The sequence below is a fragment of the Echiichthys vipera genome, assembly GCF_963691815.1.
Source record: "Echiichthys vipera genome assembly, chromosome: 13".
NCBI classification, from domain to species: domain Eukaryota; kingdom Metazoa; phylum Chordata; class Actinopteri; order Perciformes; family Trachinidae; genus Echiichthys; species Echiichthys vipera.
The window spans coordinates 29,678,201-29,696,832 of record NC_139838.1 but is presented as its reverse complement, the minus strand read 5'-3'; the positions used below and the strand labels follow the sequence as shown (position 1 = coordinate 29,696,832).

The 18,632-nt window shown below is 52.2% G+C and overlaps 3 protein-coding genes across 3 annotated transcripts in view; 1 reads left to right on the top strand and 2 right to left on the bottom strand.

Annotated features, from left to right (window-relative positions):
- Positions 1 to 515: 515 nt before the first annotated feature.
- Positions 516 to 3,318, bottom strand: ntaq1 (N-terminal glutamine amidase 1). The gene is made up of 6 exons (XM_083925642.1): positions 3,230 to 3,318; positions 2,668 to 2,767; positions 2,348 to 2,398; positions 2,120 to 2,268; positions 1,800 to 1,924; positions 516 to 1,258 (listed from the first exon to the last, which is right to left on the bottom strand). Exons 1-6 carry the CDS (start codon positions 3,274 to 3,276, stop codon positions 1,146 to 1,148), a joined length of 585 nt encoding a protein of 194 aa, XP_083781768.1. The 5' UTR covers positions 3,277 to 3,318; the 3' UTR covers positions 516 to 1,145.
- A 1,948-nt stretch (positions 3,319 to 5,266) lies between these two features.
- Positions 5,267 to 16,751, bottom strand: bop1 (BOP1 ribosomal biogenesis factor; the record flags this gene model as incomplete). The annotated part of the gene is made up of 15 exons (XM_083925251.1): positions 5,267 to 5,545; positions 5,856 to 5,963; positions 6,040 to 6,124; positions 7,888 to 8,179; positions 8,462 to 8,645; positions 9,448 to 9,580; positions 9,724 to 9,793; positions 10,074 to 10,154; positions 10,373 to 10,534; positions 10,674 to 10,988; positions 12,136 to 12,253; positions 12,338 to 12,492; positions 14,263 to 14,340; positions 14,708 to 14,944; positions 16,590 to 16,751. 15 exons carry the CDS (start codon positions 16,749 to 16,751, stop codon positions 5,392 to 5,394), a joined length of 2,334 nt encoding a protein of 777 aa, XP_083781377.1. The 3' UTR covers positions 5,267 to 5,391.
- A 707-nt stretch (positions 16,752 to 17,458) lies between these two features.
- The window catches only part of LOC310955673 (protein disulfide-isomerase A3-like), a gene marked incomplete at both ends in the record, with an annotated part of 12,960 nt that continues 11,786 nt past the window's right edge, over positions 17,459 to 18,632 (top strand). The window contains one exon of the mRNA XM_083925641.1: positions 17,459 to 17,634. Coding sequence (XP_083781767.1) covers positions 17,459 to 17,634 — 176 coding nt within the window. The remainder of the gene's footprint in view (positions 17,635 to 18,632) is intronic.

The window sequence follows — 18,632 nt, the reverse complement described above, 5'->3', positions numbered from 1 at the left end:
TTTGTTCCACAGAGAAAGTTTCTGAGGGTTCTGTGCTCGACCCGGGGTCAGGGTGGGCCCCGGGGTCAGGGTGGGCCCGGGGTCAGCGTGGGCCCGGGGTCAGGGTGGCCCCGGGGGTCAGCGTGGGGCCCGGGGTCAGTGTGGCCCCGGGGGTCAGCGTGGGCCCGGGGTCAGCGTGGGCCCGGGGTCAGCGTGGGCCCTGGGTCAGCGTGGGCCCGGGGTCAGCGTGGGCCCGGGGTCAGCGTGGGCCCTGGGTCAGCGTGGCCCCGGGGTCAGCGTGGGCCCGGGTCAGCGTGGGCCCTGGGTCAGCGTGGCCCCGGGTCAGCGTGGGCCCGGGGTCCAGCGTGGCCCCGGGGTCAGGGTGGTCCTGGGGTCAGTGTGGCCCTAGATTCTCCAGATCGTCGTCCCAACAACAAAGTAGAAGTCCAGCAGTGGGGTTGCCAGGTTGGTCAGACCCGGCCCAGTAGCTCCAGGAGACCGGAGTCTGTTTGAGCCTGTTTGAACCCGTCCCCTCCAGAAAACCACAGCAAACAAGGATTAGAGGAGTTTGACTGACAGTTAGCGTTAGCCGTTAGCGTTAGCCGTTGCAGCTAAGTGCAGATGAAAGTGATGTTAGCATCCAGGAGCAGCGTAGCCATGTGGGCGTGCGTTTGAATGGCGTTCCTCTCCTTTCTCTCAGTCCATGGAGTGAATGCTCGGCCTATAGTGACTCAGCCTACAGTAGCTGCACCCAACAACAGGCAACCCTGGCACCCAGCCTACAGTAGCTGCACCCAACAACAGAAAACCCTGGCAACCAGCCTACAGTAGCCGCACCCAACAACAGACAAGCCTGGCAACCAGCCTACAGTAGCTGCACCCAACAAAAGACAAGCCTGGCAACCAGCCTACAGTAGCTGCACCCAACAAAAGACAACCCTGGCAACCCGCAACGCCCAACGCTATTGGCTGCTGCCATGGAAACACAACGGGACAGGAAGTCAAACATTTAAATATTCACTCAGACTAGAAAGAGTTTTTTTTATTATTAAAATAAAACTTTAATAAAGATTCTGTAGCACCGCTGTAACCATGACGACGACCAGTCACCGGGCGACCAGACTGGCGGTAACCACGGTAACCAGGTGCGTGTCCAGCAGGAGGCGTCATGATGAAGAGCCCCCCCCGTGGCTCTGCAGGAAGTGCTCCAGGCTGCAGACGGACCCCCAGCCCACAGCCGGGCTCATGCTGATGAAGTCATCCAGGTTCATCCGGCTCTCTGCGGAGGAAACGCATCACAGTGAGGTCACAGTGAGGTCACAGTGAGGTCACAGTGATGTCACAGCGAGGTCACAGCGAGGTCACAGTGAGGTCACAGCGAGGTCACAGCGAGGTCACAGTGAGGTCACAGCGAGGTCACAGCGATGTCACAGTGATGTGAGGTCACAGCGAGGTCACAGTGATGTCACAGTGAGGTCACAGCGAGGTCACAGTGAGGTCACAGTGATGTCACAGTGAGGTCACAGTGATGTCACAGTGATGTCACAGTGAGGTCACAGTGATGTCACAGTGATGTCACAGTGAGGTCACAGTGAGGTCACAGCGATGTCACAGTGATGTCAAAGTCATGTCACAGTGATGTCACAGTGTTGTCAGTGATGTCACAGTGAGGTCACAGTGAGGTCACAGTCATGTCACAGTGAGGTCACAGTGAGGTCACAGCGAGGTCACAGTGCTGTCACAGTGAGGTCATCGTGAGGTCACAGTGAGGTCATCGTGGCTAACGTGCTCATGCGTGCTGTGGCGAGGCGTCATGTGACCTGCGGTGCGTATGGGGGGGTAGGGCGGGGGGGGCATCCTCCACGACCCGTCAGAGTTCTTCATGTGCGATCGATCCGACGCAAAGTTACACAGGAAGCTGTCAGCAGGGACGACACGCAACTTCCTGTTTGAAGAGACACAGTTAGACAAGCAGTGATGCTAACAGGTGAAGCTAACTCTGAAGCTAACAGGTGATGCTAACAGGTGAAGCTAACTCTGAAGCTAACAGGTGACGCTCACAGTTCAGGTGTGTGTGTGTTTGTCTTTATGTGTGTGTGTGTGTGTGTGTGTCCTCTGTGTGTGTGTGTGTGTGTGTGACCTGTGGTACGCAGGTTTGATGCCGTGGTCTGAGCGGAGCGCCTGAGCAGCGTACAGGTCCAGGCTGCAGGGAAACGGCAGCTCAGAGTCCAGATCGTAGACCAGAGAAGAAGAGTGAGTCCGGACCTGCAGCAGGACCACGTGGTAGTCCTGGAACACGCCGTGACATCATCAGTGACATCATCAGTGACATCATTACTGAAGCGTATCAAACAGTGACATCACAAACCCAGATCACCGGCTCGTCTCCACGTCCAGATTTCTGCTTCCACAGAGGAACCTGACGAGACCAGAGACAGGGTTCTGTAAGAGCAGGACGGGGTTCTTTAAGAACGCCACGGGGTTCTTTAAGAACACGACGGGGTTCTTTAAGAACACGACGGGGTTCTTTAAGAACAGGACGGGATTCTTTAGGAACACGACGGGGTTCTGTAAGAGCAGGACGGGGTTCTTTAAGAACACGACGGGGTTCTTTAAGAACACGACGGGGTTCTTTAAGAACACGAGGGGTTCTTTAAGACCAGGACGGGGTTCCGAACACGTTCTCACCGTCCGGTTCTCGTTGGAGATGAAGACGGCGAACAGTTCCTCCAGCGGCGCCGTTTTCTCCGTTCGGACGAACTCACAGAGTTTCCAAACGTTCTCCTCACTGCAGAACCAAAACAGAACCAGAGTTAGAACCTGAACCTGCAGAACCAAAACAGAACCAGAGTGAGAACCTGAACCTGCAGAACCAAAACAGAACCAGAGTTAGAACCTGAACCTGCAGAACCAAAACAGAACCAGAGTGAGAACCTGAACCTGCAGAACCAAAACAGAACCACAGTTAGAACCTGAACCTGCAGAACCAAAACAGAACCAGAGTGAGAACCTGAACCTGCAGAACAGAAACAGAACCAGAGTTAGAACCTGAACCTGCAGAACCAAAACAGAACCACAGTGAGAACCTGAACCTGCAGAACCGGACCACTCGCTCTGGACTCAGCAGCTGCTCTGAGACCCAGGAATGAGCTGATGTCCGGTCCGGTAGGAGGCGCAGGACCAGGACCAGGACCAGGACCGGGACCGGGACCGGGACCAGGACCAGGGCGCCGTGGGTTCGAGCACTCACCAGTAACAGCTGCTGTACGCGCACTGCTCCCTGCTCCGTGTCAACATCCTGCACGCGCTGCACGGGCTGCACGCGCCTCTGCTTCCGGCACGACTCTGTGGAAAAAGGAAAAACTCGGCCGGGATGATGACGTCACTTCCGGTCCCCGGAGCGCGCAAACATTTCAAACTAATTGAAACATTTGAATGAATGTTTGATCTGTTCTATCATTATTATTATTATTTACTTGTGTTTAATGTTGACTTTTGTAACAACAATAATAATAGATTTAAAAAACCGTTTCAAAATAAAAGCCTGTAGATCTGATTGGTCGCTGCTGCTCATTTGACGGCACGGCGGCCATCTTGGTCAGGGCAGTCTCCTCGTCTGTGTCTGTGTCTGTGTGTGTCTCTATGTGTCTGTGTGTGTGTGTGTGTGTGGAGCAGGAAGTCTTATTATTGTTATTAAATATTATTATTATTGTTGTTATTATTAAAACCCTCCTTCCTGATGCAGCCTCGGCTCTGGTTCCATGTGTTTCTGATCCAGGATCAGTTTCAGCAACAATAACAAACTCAATTATTACTGAATATAAATGTTTACAAATATTATAACATATAATAACCAACATCACAAGTGTTAGCTTCATTTAGCATCAGGACATCATTAACATTAGCTTCATTTAGCATCAGAACATCACGAGTGTTAGCTTCCTTTAGCATCAGGACATCACGAGTGTTAGCTTCATTTAGCATCAGAACATCACGAGTGTTAGCTTCATTTAGCATCAGGACATCACAAGTGTTAGCTTCATTTAGCATCAGAACATCACAAGTGTTAGCTTCATTTAGCATCAGGACATCACTAGTGTTAGCTTCATTTAGCATCAGAACATCACGAGTGTTAGCTTCATTTAGCATCAGGACATCACTAGTGTTAGCATCATTTAGCATCAGGACATCACAAGTGTTAGCTTCATTTAGCATCAGGACATCACGAGTGTTAGCTTCATTTAGCATCAGGACATCACTAGTGTTAGCTTCATTTAGCATCAGAACATCACGAGTGTTAGCTTCATTTAGCATCATTTAGCATCAGGACATCACAAGTGTTAGCTTCATTTAGCATCAGGACATCACGAGTGTTAGCTTCATTTAGCATCAGGACATCACGAGTGTTAGCTTCATTTAGCATCAGGACATCACTAGTGTTAGCTTCATTTAGCATCAGAACATCTTTAGCGTTAGATTCATTTAGCATCAGAACATCATTAGCGTTAGCTTCATTTAGCATCAGGACATCATTAGTGTTAGCTTCATTTAGCATCAGAACATCACGAGTGTTAGCTTCATTTAGCATCAGGACATCATTAGCGTTAGCTTCATTTAGCATCAGGACATCACGAGTGTTAGCTTCATTTAGCATCAGGACATCACAAGTGTTAGCTTCATTTAGCATCAGAACATCACTAGTGTTAGCTTCATTTAGCATCAGGACATCACTAGCGTTAGCTTCATTTAGCATCAGAACATCACGAGTGTTAGCTTCATTTAGCATCAGGACATCATTAGCGTTAGCTTCATTTAGCATCAGGACATCACTAGTGTTAGCTTCATTTAGCATCAGAACATCACGAGTGTTAGCTTCATTTAGCATCAGGACATCATTAGCGTTAGCTTCATTTAGCATCAGGACATCACGAGTGTTAGCTTCATTTAGCATCAGGACATCACAAGTGTTAGCTTCATTTAGCATCAGAACATCACTAGTGTTAGCTTCATTTAGCATCAGGACATCACTAGCGTTAGCTTCATTTAGCATCAGAACATCACGAGTGTTAGCTTCATTTAGCATCAGGACATCATTAGCGTTAGCTTCATTTAGCATCAGAACATCACGAGTGTTAGCTTCATTTAGCATCAGGACATCATTAGCGTTAGCTTCATTTAGCATCAGGACATCACTAGCGTTAGCTTCATTTAGCATCATGACATCACTCACGTTATTTTTCCTGATTTTGACTCAAAAACGTCTGAAACTTTTTTTCTTGATGTTGAATTTTATTAAATCCTAAAACAAACAAAGTGATGAAACATTTACACGTTTATTCACTGACGACAGAAAAAACACACGTATGAAAAACAGTCGCTGGCGTGTTGCCGGGCTCGTTGCCAGGCATGTTGCTAGGTGAAGAGGCGGATGGTGGCGTCGGCTCCGGAGGAGAAGATCCACGGCTGAGTCGGGTGAAAGGTCACGTCCAGGACGCCGAGGTCGTGAGTGACGGCGTGACCACGGAGAACCTTCACGGGGACGATCAACGGGTTCTGCAGCAGGTCACTGGGGGGGGGGGGGGGGGCAGAGCGTGTTAGTGTGTGTGTGTGTGTGTGTGTGTGTGTATGTGTCAGGTGTGTGTGTGTGTGTGTGTGTGTGTGTGTCAGGTGTGTGTGTGTGTCAGGTTTGTGTGTGTGTATGTGTGTGTGTGTCAGGTGTGTGTGTGTCAGGTGTGTGTGTGTGTCAGGTTTGTGTGTGTGTGTCAGGTGTGTGTGTGTGTCAGGTTTGTATGTGTGTGTGTGTGTGTCAGGTTTGTGTGTGTCAGGTGTGTGTGTGTGTGTGTGTCAGGTGTGTGTGAGTCAGGTGTGTGTGTTACTTGTAAACGGTCCCGTGACAGACGATGACAGATCCGTCGTCTGACGCCGAGGCGAAGAGCGGGTAGGTTCGATGATAGGCCACGCCCCTCACCGCCTTCTTATGGTGTCTGGAGACAGGAAGTGACATCATCAACACCGGTCTGGTGTGAGGGACAGGTGCCAGTTTGATTGACAGGTACGTACCGTAACATCCTGTAAGGTTTGGTTGAGAGGTCGAGGTCGAACCAGCTGAGTCTGCAGTCGTAGCTCCCACAGATCACATGATCACCTGCCGGCAGATCGCCACGGAGACGGGCACGGAGACGCCACGGAGACGGGCACGGAGACGCCACGGAGACGGGCACGGAGACGCCACGGAGACGGGCACAGAGAGAACACGGTTAGTCTGGTGTTGTTGTGGTGAGTCTGGTGTTGTTGTGGTGAGTCTGGTGTCGTCGTGGTGAGTCTGGTGTTGTTGTGGTGAGTCTGGTGTTGTTGTGGTGAGTCTGGTGTCGTTGTGGTGAGTCTGGTGTCGTGGTGAGTCTGGTGTTGTTGTGGTGAGTCTGGTGTCGTTGTGGTGAGTCTGGTGTCGTTGTGGTGAGTCTGGTGTCGTTGTGGTGAGTCTGGTGTCGTCGTGGTGAGTCTGGTGTTGTTGTGGTGAGTCTGGTGTCGTTGTGGTGAGTCTGGTGTCGTTGTGGTGAGTCTGGTGTCGTTGTGGTGAGTCTGGTGTCGTTGTGGTGAGTCTGGTGTCGTTGTGGTGAGTCTGGTGTCGTTGTGGTGAGTCTGGTGTCGTTGTGGTGAGTCTGGTGTCGTTGTGGTGAGTCTGGTGTCGTTGTGGTGAGTCTGGTGTCGTTGTGGTGAGTCTGGTGTCGTTGTGGTGAGTCTGGTGTCGTTGTGGTGAGTCTGGTGTCGTTGTGGTGAGTCTGGTGTCGTTGTGGTGAGTCTGGTGTCGTTGTGGTGAGTCTGGTGTCGTTGTGGTGAGTCTGGTGTCGTCGTGGTGAGTCTGGTGTCGTCGTGGTGAGTCTGGTGTCGTCGTGGTGAGTCTGGTGTCGTCGTGGTGAGTCTGGTGTCGTTGTGGTGAGTCTGGTGTTGTTGTGGTGAGTCTGGTGTTGTTGTGGTGAGTCTGGTGTTGTTGTGGTGAGTCTGGTGTTGTTGTGGTGAGTCTGGTGTTGTCGTGGTGAGTCTGGTGTTGTCGTGGTGAGTCTGGTGTTGTTGTGGTGAGTCTGGTGTCGTTGTGGTGAGTCTGGTGTGGTGGTGAGTCTGGTGTTGTGGTGAGTCTGGTGTTGTTGTGGTGAGTCTGGTGTTGTTGTGGTGAGTCTGGTGTTGTTGTGGTGAGTCTGGTGTCGTTGTGGTGAGTCTGGTGTCGTTGTGGTGAGTCTGGTGTTGTTGTGGTGAGTCTGGTGTTGTTGTGGTGAGTCTGGTGTTGTGGTGGTGAGTCTGGTGTTGTGGTGGTGAGTCTGGTGTTGTTGTGGTGAGTCTGGTGTTGTGGTGGTGAGTCTGGTGTTGTGGTGGTGAGTCTGGTGTTGTTGTGGTGAGTCTGGTGTTGTTGTGGTGAGTCTGGTGTGGTGGTGAGTCTGGTGTTGTGGTGAGTCTGGTGTTGTTGTGGTGAGTCTGGTGTTGTTGTGGTGTTGTTGTGGTGAGTCTGGTGTTGTTGTGGTGAGTCTGGTGTTGTGGTGAGTCTGGAGTTGTGGTGAGTCTGGTGTTGTGGTGAGTCTGGTGTCGTGGTGAGTCTGGTGTTGTGGTGAGTCTGGTGTTGTGAGTCTGGTGTTGTGGTGAGTCTGGTGTCGTGGTGAGTCTGGTGTCGTGGTGAGTCTGGTGTCGTTGTGAGTCTGGTGTTGTGGTGAGTCTGGTGTTGTGGTGAGTCTGGTGTTGTTGTGGTGAATGTTGTGGTGAGTCTGGTGTTGTGGTGAGTCTGGTGTTGTGGTGAGTCTGGTGTTGTGGTGAGTCTGGTGTTGTGGTGAGTCTGGTGTTGTGGTGAGTCTGGTGTTGTTGTGTCGTGGTGTTGCCGTGGTGAGTCTGGTGCTGGATCGGCGTGCCGGTGACCGTGCTTACCCCCGGGGTGGACGGCCATGCTGGAGATCCACTTGGAGTTTGCCTGAAGCTTCTTGGTCATTTCCTGTTTCACCAGGTTGTAGATGCGGACGGAGCGCTGCGTCCCCACGAAGAAGTAGGGCCTGACGGGGTGGAAGGATACGCACTGGACCAGACCTTTGTTCTTCCTGAAGGGGTTCTGGCTCCGCCTCCGGCTCACCTGGTGGATGAACACCTGCAGGTGGCTGGAGTGATCGGGCATCACCGACGCCAGGTAGTCTCCTTTGGCGTGCCACGCCACCTGGTGCACGGCCTGAACACATCAACAGGGTCGGTTAGCGCGGGTCGGTTAGTGCGGCTCTGTTAGAACGGGTCGGTTAGCGTGAGTCGGTTAGCGCGGGTCGGTTAGCGCGGCTCGGTTAGAGCGGGTCGGTTAGCGTGAGTCGGTTAGCGTGAGTCGGTTAGTGCGGCTCGGTCAGCGCGGGTCGGTTAGCGCGGGTTGGTTAGCGTGGGTTGGTTAGCGCGGGTCGGTTAGCGCGGGTCTGTTAGAGCGGGTCGGTTAGCACGGCTCGGGTCGTGGCTCAAAGGGTCTCACTTTGGGGTGCAGGATCTTGAGGCGGATCCCCTGGTTAAGCTCCTCCCCCTCAGCCTCGCTCCACGTGACAGGCCCCGCCCCCTCCGCGGGCTCCGCCTCCTGCTGACCCGAGAGGAGTCGCTCTGACGAAGAGACGACCTGTCTGTCTGCCAGAGAGGGAGACAGGATCAACACCGCCGAGTCCCTGAGAGAGAGACAGACAGGTTAGAGACAGACAGACGGGTCACAGACAGACAGACAGGTCACAGACAGACAGACAGGCCACAGACAGACAGGTCACAGACAGACAGACAGGCCACAGACAGACAGGTCACAGGCAGACAGACGGGTGCTTACAGGGCAACAGCCAGCAGACAGACAGACAGGTCACAGACAGACAGGTCACAGACAGACAGACAGGTCACAGACAGGTCACAGACAGACAGGTCACAGACAGACAGACAGGCCACAGACAGACAGACAGGCCACAGACAGACAGGTCACAGACAGACAGGTCACAGACAGACAGACAGGCCACAGACAGACAGACAGACAGGTCACAGACAGACAGGTCACAGACAGACAGACGGGTCCTTACAGGGCAACAGCCAGCAGACAGACAGACAGGTCACAGAGAGACAGACAGGTCACAGACAGACAGGTCACAGACAGACAGGTCACAGACAGACAGACTGGTGCTTACAGGGCGACAGCCAGCAGACAGACAGACAGGTCACAGACAGACAGACGGGTCACAGACAGACAGACGGGTCCTTACAGGGCGACAGCCAGCAGGCAGACAGACAGGTCACAGACAGACAGACAGGTCACAGACAGACAGGTCACAGACAGACAGGTCACAGACAGACAGGTCACAGACAGACAGACGGGTCACAGACAGACAGACGGGTGCTTACAGGGCGACAGCCAGCAGGCAGACAGACAGGTCACAGACAGACAGGTCACAGACAGACAGACAGGTCACAGACAGACAGACGGGTCCTTACAGGGCCACAGCCAGCAGGCAGACAGACAGGTTGGGGTTCCAGGCGACGCTCTTCACGGCTCCGCCCACCTGAACCGTCTTCAGGCAGCGAGACGATTGGACCTCCCAGAACCGCACCGAGCCGTCGTCACTTCCTGTTCACACGTTACGTTTATTATTAAACATTAGACGTTCACAGTTATATTAGTTATTATTGTGATGATGATGAACGTGTTTGAGCGTATATAAATATTAAATAAGACATTAAACATGAACGTGATGTCAGAGCAGCTGTTACCTGAGGCGAGCCACTGTCCTGATGGAGACACACTGATGGAGCGGACCAGACCCTCATGACCACGATACACCTGCACACACACACACACACACAGAGAGAGAGAGACACACAGAGAGACACACACACACACACACACACACAGAGAGAGAGAGAGACACACACAGAGAGACACACACACACACAGAGACATTAAGAATACATCAGGAATCTTCCTTTGAGAGAGAGTGTGTGTGTCTGTGTGTGTGTGTGTCTGTGTGCGTGTCTCTGTGTGTGTCTGTGTGCGTGTCTCTGTGTGTGAGTCTGTGTGCGTGTCTCTGTGTGTGAGTGTGTGTGTCTGTGTGTCTGTGTACCAGAGACTGTGTTGTTGGAAACGGCTGCAGGTCTTTAGGTTTGGGAAGTTTGGGAATCAGGTCCTCTGGGTTCACGTTAACCTGAGGACACACACACACACACACACACACACACACACACACACACACACACACACACACACACACACACACACACACACACACACACACACACACACACACACACACACACACACACACACACACACACACACACACACACACACACACGTTATTGCTCATGTCTGCTGCTGCGCTGTGATTGGCTGCAGCGTGCTGCTGCGCTGTGATTGGCTCACCCTCATCTTCCTCTGGCGTGGACACAGGTAAAGGTCGAGGCAGCGCTCGAACCTCTCGTGGATGAAACGAGGAAACGCAGGAACCTGACGCAGAGACGAGAACTTCCTGGGGACAAACGGGCACTTCCTGTCCGAGGCGTCCTGCTGCTCCCACAGAGCCCTCTGCAGAGAGACAGGCAGGGAGACAGACAGAGAGAGGTGAGACAGACAGAGAGAGGTGAGACAGACAGACAGACGAGACAGACAGGCAGAGGTGAGACAGACAGGTGAGACACACAGACAGACAGACAGGCAGACAGACCTCCTCCTCGGTGAACAGGTACTCCGGTGGGGGGTTGTAGGACTCCTGGTGCCCGGGGAGGGGGGTCTTGGGGGCGGGCAGGTGCATCTTGTGTCGGGCCAGGATGGAGGCGTCCTCGTTGGCCCACAGGTCGTAGTAGCGCCCGCGGCTGACGTCCTCCTGCCGCCGCGGTTTGATCCAGCCCATCTTGATGGCGTGGACCAGCTTGGACACCTTCTCCTTCTCCACCAGAGACGGGATGAAGCTGCGTTTGTCCGCCGGCCGGTTGGTGACGGGGTGCAGCATCACGTCCTGACTGAAGAACTCCACCTGGGGCTGGGGACAGAGGGGGACACCTGAGACACGGGGGACACCTGAGACACAGGGGACACCTGAGGACACGGGGGACACCTGAGGACACGGGGGACACCTGAGACACGGGGGACACCTGAGACACGGGGACACCTGAGACACGGGGGACACCTGAGACACGGGGACACCTGAGACACGGGGGACACCTGAGACACGGGGGACACCTGAGACACGGGGGACACCTGAGACACGGGGACAGAGGGGGACACCTGAGACACGGGGACCCCTGAGACACAGGGACACCTGAGACACGGGGACAGAGGGGGACACCTGAGACACGGGGACACCTGAGACACGGGGACACCTGAGACACGGGGACAGAGGGGGACACCTGAGACACGGGGACACCTGAGACACGGGGGACACCTGAGACACGGGGGACACCTGAGACACGGGGACACCTGAGACACGGGGACACCTGAGACACGGGGGACACCTGAGGCACGGGGACACCTGAGACACGGGGGACACCTGAGACACAGGGGACACCTGAGACACGGGGGACACCTGAGACACAGGGGACACCTGAGACACGGGGACACCTGGGGACAGACAGGGACACCTGAGGACAGACAGGGACACCTGAGGACAGACGGGGGACACCTGAGACACCTGGGGACAGACGGGGACACCTGGGGACAGACGGGGACACCTGGGGACAGACGGGGGACACCTGAGACACAGGGACACCTGGGGACAGACAGGGACACCTGAGGACAGACGGGGACACCTGAGACACGGGGGACACCTGAGACATGGGGACAGAGGGGGACACCTGAGACACGGGGGACACCTGAGACACGGGGACCCCTGAGACACGGGGACACCTGAGACACGGGGACCCCTGAGACACGGGGACACCTGAGACACGGGGACAGAGGGGGGACACCTGAGACACGGGGACAGAGGGGGACACCTGAGACACGGGGGACACCTGAGACACGGGGACAGAGGGGGACACCTGAGACACGGGGACAGAGGGGGACACCTGAGACACGGGGACCCCTGAGACACGGGGACACCTGACGGAAAGACAGGGACACCTGGGGACAGACAGGGACACCTGGGGACAGACAGGGACACCTGAGGACAGACAGGGACACCTGGATACCTGGTACTCGTTGAAGTGGACGTCTCCGAACTGTCCTTTCTGCAGACGGTTCACCAGCTCCACCTGCTCGTCCGACAGCACGATGTCACTTCCTGTCTGCTTGTCCTTGACCGTCCTCCTGCGCACGCACACACGCACACACACATTAGCATTCCCTCTTTAAACCAATAAAGTTTAAAGAGCGTCGTGCTAGCAGGCTCACCAGTAGTCGGGGTTCTCCATCTTGTCCAGGAAGTCGTCGAGCTCGTCCTTGTTCCTGATTGGTTTGTAGATCTTCTTCCCGTCGAGGTCGTAGCCCACATGAGGGAAGTCTTTGTACCACTCCATGGGGATGTTCCCCACCGTGTTCCTGATGTCCTGCAGAACACAAGGACCACCAACGCAGCACGCCGTCACAGACCAGAGAACCTCGGCGCACATTTAGACTCGCCCCCTCCCTTTACTGTAAAACAGCTCTGTGGGGTTTTTGTTCGGCAGGTGAAGAACTTCCTGCTATTGAACCTGTGTCTTTCCTGTGCACATTAAACACTTTTAATGTGGATCTGTGGGGGACACGTCAGGTCTCAGCCCTGCACCAGGACATTAGGGCGCCCTCCCACTGTGCCTCCGTACCTTTGACCAGTGTGAGTGCAACCGTACCGCGTCTAGGAGCGGCACGCTTGCCGTCCACGGCCCGTTTGGGAGAGGTGGGCTTTAGTAAAGCACGTTTGCACATGTGTAGTGGGAGGGCGCTCTAACCTGTGACGGACACACAGTGGGAGGGCGCTCTAACCTGTGACGGACACACAGTGGGAGGGCGCTCTAACCTGTGACGGAGGCACAGTGGGAGGGCGCTCTAACCTGTGACGGAGGCACAGTGGGAAACCTCCTCCTGCTCCTCTACACATCACTGAACTCTCCGCTGAGATTTAACCACAGAAACCATGACGACAACAACAGAGAGAGGGTTCAGAAACCACAGAAGAAGAGCAGAGCTTAGAGAGAGAGGGTTCAGAAACCACAGAAGAAGAGCGGAGCTTAGAGAGAGAGGGTTCAGAAACCACAGAAGAAGAGTGGAGCTCAGGGAGAGAGGGTTCAGAAACCACAGAAGAAGAGTGGAGCTCAGTGAGAGAGAGGGTTCAGAAACCACAGAAGAAGAGTGGAGCTCAGGGAGAGAGGGTTCAGAAACCACAGAAGAAGAGCGGAGCTCAGAGAGAGAGGGTTCAGAAACCACAGAAGAAGAGTGGAGCTTAAGGAGAGAGGGTTCAGAAACCACAGAAGAAGAGCAGAGCTTAGAGAGAGAGGGTTCAGAAACCATAGAAGAAGAGCGGAGCTCAGAGAGAGAGGGTTCAGAAACCACAGAAGAAGAGCGGAGCTTAGAGAGAGAGGGTTCAGAAACCACAGAAGAAGAGCGGAGCTTAAGGAGAGAGGGTTCAGGAACCACAGAAGAAGAGTGGAGCTTAGAGAGAGAGGGTTCAGAAACCACAGAAGAAGAGTGGAGCTCAGGGAGAGAGGGTTCAGAAACCACAGAAGAAGAGCGGAGCTCAGAGAGAGAGGGTTCAGAAACCACAGAAGAAGAGTGGAGCTTAGAGAGAGAGGGTTCAGAAACCACAGAAGAAGAGCGGAGCTTAGAGAGAGAGGGTTCAGAAACCACAGAAGAAGAGTGGAGCTCAGGGAGAGAGGGTTCAGAAACCACAGAAGAAGAGTGGAGCTTAGAGAGAGAGAGGGTTCAGAAACCACAGAAGAAGAGTGGAGCTCAGGGAGAGAGGGTTCAGAAACCACAGAAGAAGAGCGGAGCTTAGGGAGAGAGGGTTCAGAAACCACAGAAGAAGAGTGGAGCTCAGAGAGAGAGGGTTCAGAAACCACAGAAGAAGAGTGGAGCTCAGAGAGAGAGGGTTCAGAAACCACAGAAGAAGAGCGGAGCTTAGAGAGAGAGAGGGTTCAGAAACCACAGAAGAAGAGTGGAGCTCAGAGAGAGAGGGTTCAGAAACCACAGTCTGGCGTCATGGAAACCTCCCACTGTTAAAAGAGACAGAAACAACAACAGGGAGGGACTGTTGTTGTTGTTGTTGTTGTTGTTGGCGAGTTGTCACGGTGACGGCGCAGACACAGACACAGAAGAAGAAGAAGAAGAAGAAGCGGCCCCACCTCCTCGTCTGAAGAGTCCTGTCTGTACTCGTCTTCTTCTTCTGTTACTCCTCCACTCTTCTTCTTCTCCTCCTTTATCTGCAGGGAGCACACAACAGTTAACAGACAGACAGGCAGAGAGACAGACAGAGAGACAGACAGGCACGCAGACAGACAGGCAGAGAGACAGGCAGACAGACAGACAGGCACGCAGACAGGCAGGCAGGCAGACAGACAGGCAGACAGACAGGCAGACAGACAGACAGGCAGGCAGACAGGCAGACAGGCAGACAGACAGACAGGCACGCAGACAGGCAGGCAGACAGGCACGCAGACAGACAGACAGGCAGACAGACAGACAGACAGGCAGACAGACAGAGACAGACAGACAGACATGCACGCAGACAGACAGAACAGTTAACAGTCAGACACACACACACACACACACAGAGACAGGCAGACAGACCTGAGTCTGCTCTGGCTCCACCTTCAGATCTTCGTCCTCTGGTCGCTCCTCCTCCTCCTCCTCTCCATCATCCTTCTCTCCATCCTCCTCATCATCATCCTCCTCTTCATCCTCGTCCTCGTCGTCCTCGCTGTCGCTCCCAGAATCCTCCAGTCCTGAGAAGACGCTGTCCTCGCTGTCTGACAGATCTTCATCCTCTTCCTCTTCCTCACTGGATTCTTTGGTGAAGGTGAAAAACTGAAGAAGAAGAAATTATTTAAACTTTAAGCTCCATCAAAAACCTGCTGTTGTTTACAGTAGTTAGCTGTTGTCTACAGTAGTTAGCTGTTGTCTACAGTAGTTAGCTGTTGTTTACAGTAGTTAGCTGTTTACAGTAGCTAGCTGTTTACTGTAGTTAGCTGTTTACAGTAGTTAGCTGTCTACAGTAGTTAGCTGCTGTTTACTGTAGTTAGCTGTTTACTGTAGTTAGCTGCTGTTTACTGTAGTTAGCTGCTGTTTACTGTAGTTAGCTGTCTACAGTAGTTAGCTGTTTACAGTAGTTAGCTGTTTACAGTAGTTAGCTGTTGTTTACTGTAGTTAGCTGTTGTTTACTGTAGTTAGCTGTTTACTGTAGTTAGCTGCTGTTTACTGTAGTTAGCTGTTGTTTACTGTAGTTAGCTGCTGTTTACAGTAGTTAGCTGTTGTTTACTGTAGTTAGCTGTTGTTTACTGTAGTTAGCTGCTGTTTACTGTAGTTAGCTGCTGTTTACTGTAGTTAGCTGTCTACAGTAGTTAGCTGTTTACAGTAGTTAGCTGTTTACAGTAGTTAGCTGTTGTTTACTGTAGTTAGCTGTTGTTTACTGTAGTTAGCTGTTTACTGTAGTTAGCTGCTGTTTACTGTAGTTAGCTGTTGTTTACTGTAGTTAGCTGCTGTTTACAGTAGTTAGCTGTTGTTTACTGTAGTTAGCTGTTGTTTACTGTAGTTAGCTGTTGTTCATAGGAAGTTAGCTGTTTACTGTAGTTAGCTGTTGTTTACAGTAGTTAGCTGTTTACAGTAGTTAGCTGTTTACTGTAGTTAGCTGTTGTTTACAGTAGTTAGCTGTTTACTGTAGTTAGCTGTTGTTTACAGTAGTTAGCTGTTTACTGTAGTTAGCTGTTGTTTACTGTAGTTAGCTGTTGTTTACAGTAGTTAGCTGTTTACTGTAGTTAGCTGTTGTTTACTGTAGTTAGCTGTTGTTTACTGTAGTTAGCTGTTGTTTACAGTAGTTAGCTGTTGTTTACAGTAGTTAGCTGTTTACAGTAGTTAGCTGTTGTTTACAGTAGTTAGCTGTTCACTGTAGTTAGCTGTTGTTTACTGTAGTTAGCTGTTGTTTACTGTAGTTAGCTGTTTACAGTAGTTAGCTGTTTACTGTAGTTAGCTGTTGTTTACTGTAGTCAGCTGTTCACTGTAGTTAGCTGTTGTTTACAGTAGTTAGCTGTTGTTTACAGTAGTTAGCTGTTTACTGTAGTTAGCTGTTGTTCACAGTAGTTAGCTGTTGTTTACAGTAGTTAGCTGTTTACTGTAGTTAGCTGTTGTTTACTGTAGTTAGCTGTTGTTTACAGTAGTTAGCTGTTCACTGTAGTTAGCTGTTGTTTACTGTAGTTAGCTGTTGTTTACTGTAGTTAGCTGTTTACAGTAGTTAGCTGTTTACAGTAGTTAGCTGTTTACTGTAGTTAGCTGTTGTTTACTGTAGTCAGCTGTTCACTGTAGTTAGCTGTTGTTTACTGTAGTTAGCTGTTGTTTACAGTAGTTAGCTGTTTACTGTAGTTAGCTGTTGTTCACAGTAGTTAGCTGTTGTTTACTGTAGTTAGCTGTTTACTGTAGTTAGCTGTTGTTTACTGTAGTTAGCTGTTTATGCTCTCACCTCCTCCTCCTCCTCCTCCTCTATGCTCCTCTTCTTCTTCACCTCCTTCTCTCCGCTCTTCTTCACCTCCTTCTCTCCGCTCTTCTTCACCTCCTTCTCTCCGCTCTTCTTCATGTCTCCTCTCCGCGTGTCTCCACTGCTGCTGCTCGGTTCCGCCGCCATCATGTCACACGTGGGGACGTACAGGGTCGAGGATCATACGTCACATCCGGAGGGTTGGCTGTTAGCGCCACCTGGTGGACGTCATCAGCAACAGCAATGACGTCACAGCTCCACGACTTAACTTAAACATTAAACATATTATATTAATATCATATTATGATAATTATCTTTCATCTTGTTGTATCATATTCATGTTAAAAGTGTGTGTGTTTAATATTTATGTTAATTAGAACAGACGGGCTGCAGAGCGCTGTGTGATTGACAGGTGATTGGACCAATGAGACGGCTGTATCGCGCCCCCTCTGGACCAATCAGAACGCACCGGTATTGTCTCGTGATGCTCCGCCTTTCATTGACAGCTGAGAGATGGTCAAGTTTCACGCGTAAGTACCGGAAACAGTCACCCTGCCTTCACAATAAAAGTCCTGGCTGTCACGGATGCATTAAAAAGGTTCGTTTAGTGTCTAAAAAAGAGCTGCGTGTCATCGACACGTCATTTCCTTTCATAACGTATCTTTTATTCACTGTTTGACGGTAAAATACGCGGCTTCTGATTTTCAGGTTGATTTTATTTTGTAGTGTCTGACCGGAAACGCGGCCGGTGCCGGGCAGCTTGACGGTGGTTGTAGTTCTCGGTGTAACGGTGGTTGTAGTTCTCCGTCACGGTTTGAACGCGTTTCTGTGTGAACTCACCGTTTGTCTCCAACATGGCGGCCGCTGTCCGCCTCCTTCTGCTTCCCGCCGTCACCGTCACGCTCGCGCTGTTGTCTGGTTTTCCCGCCGCGGTGTCCTCACGCAAAGACGTGCTCGAGCTCGGCGACGCGGACTTCGATTACCTGGCAACGGAGCACGAGACCATGCTGGTGAAATTCTACGCTCCATGGTAACGATGGTAACGATGGTAACGGGGCGGCTAGCGTTAGCTTAGCATTGGCTAGCATAGCTTAGCTTCAATGTTAGTTTTGATGTTGTGATGCTAACCTGTCATCCTTCATCACTCCATCCTCTCCTCCTTCATCCCTCCGTCCTCTCCTCCTCCATCCCTCCATCCTCTCCTCCTCCATCCCTCCATCTTCTCCTTCTCCGTCCCTCCATCTTCTCCTCCTCCATCCCTTCATCTTCTCCTCCTTCATCCCTCCATCTTCTCCTCCTTCATCCCTCCATCTTCTCCTCCTCCATCCCTCCATCTTCTCCTCCTTCATCCCTCCATCCTCTCCTCCTTCATCCCTCCATCCTCTCCTCCTCCATCCCTCCATCCCTCTCCTCCTCCATCCCTCCATCCTCTCCTCCTTTATCCCTCCTCCTTCTCTCTCTCTCTCATCCCTTCTTCTCTCTCTCTCTCTCTCTCTCTCCACTCCTCCTCTCTCTCTCTCTCCCTCTCTCCACTCCTCTCTCTCTCTCTCTCTCTCCACTCCTCCTCTCTCTCTCTCTCTCCACTCCTCTCTCTCTCTCTCTCTCTCTCATCCCTTCTTCTCTCTCTCTCTCTCTCTCTCTCCCTTTCTCTCTCTCTCTCTCCCTTTCTCTCTCTCTCTCCCCCCTCCTCTCTCTCTCTCTCTCTCATCCCTTCTTCTCTCTCTCCACCCCTCCTCTCTCTCTCTCTCTCACCCCTCCTCTCTCTCTCTCTCTCTCTCTCTCTCTCTCCCTCCCTCCTTCTCTCCCTCCCTCCTTCTCTCTCTCTCTCTCATCCCTTCTTCTCTCTCTCCCCCCCTCCTCTCTCTCCCCCCCTCCTCTCTCTCTCTCTCTCTCTCTCTCTCTCCCTCCCTCCTTCTCTCCCTCCCTCCTTCTCTCTCTCTCTCATCCCTTCTTCTCTCTCTCCCCCCCTCCTCTCTCTCCCTCCCTCCTTCTCTCTCTCTCTCATCCCTTCTTCTCTCTCTCCCCCCC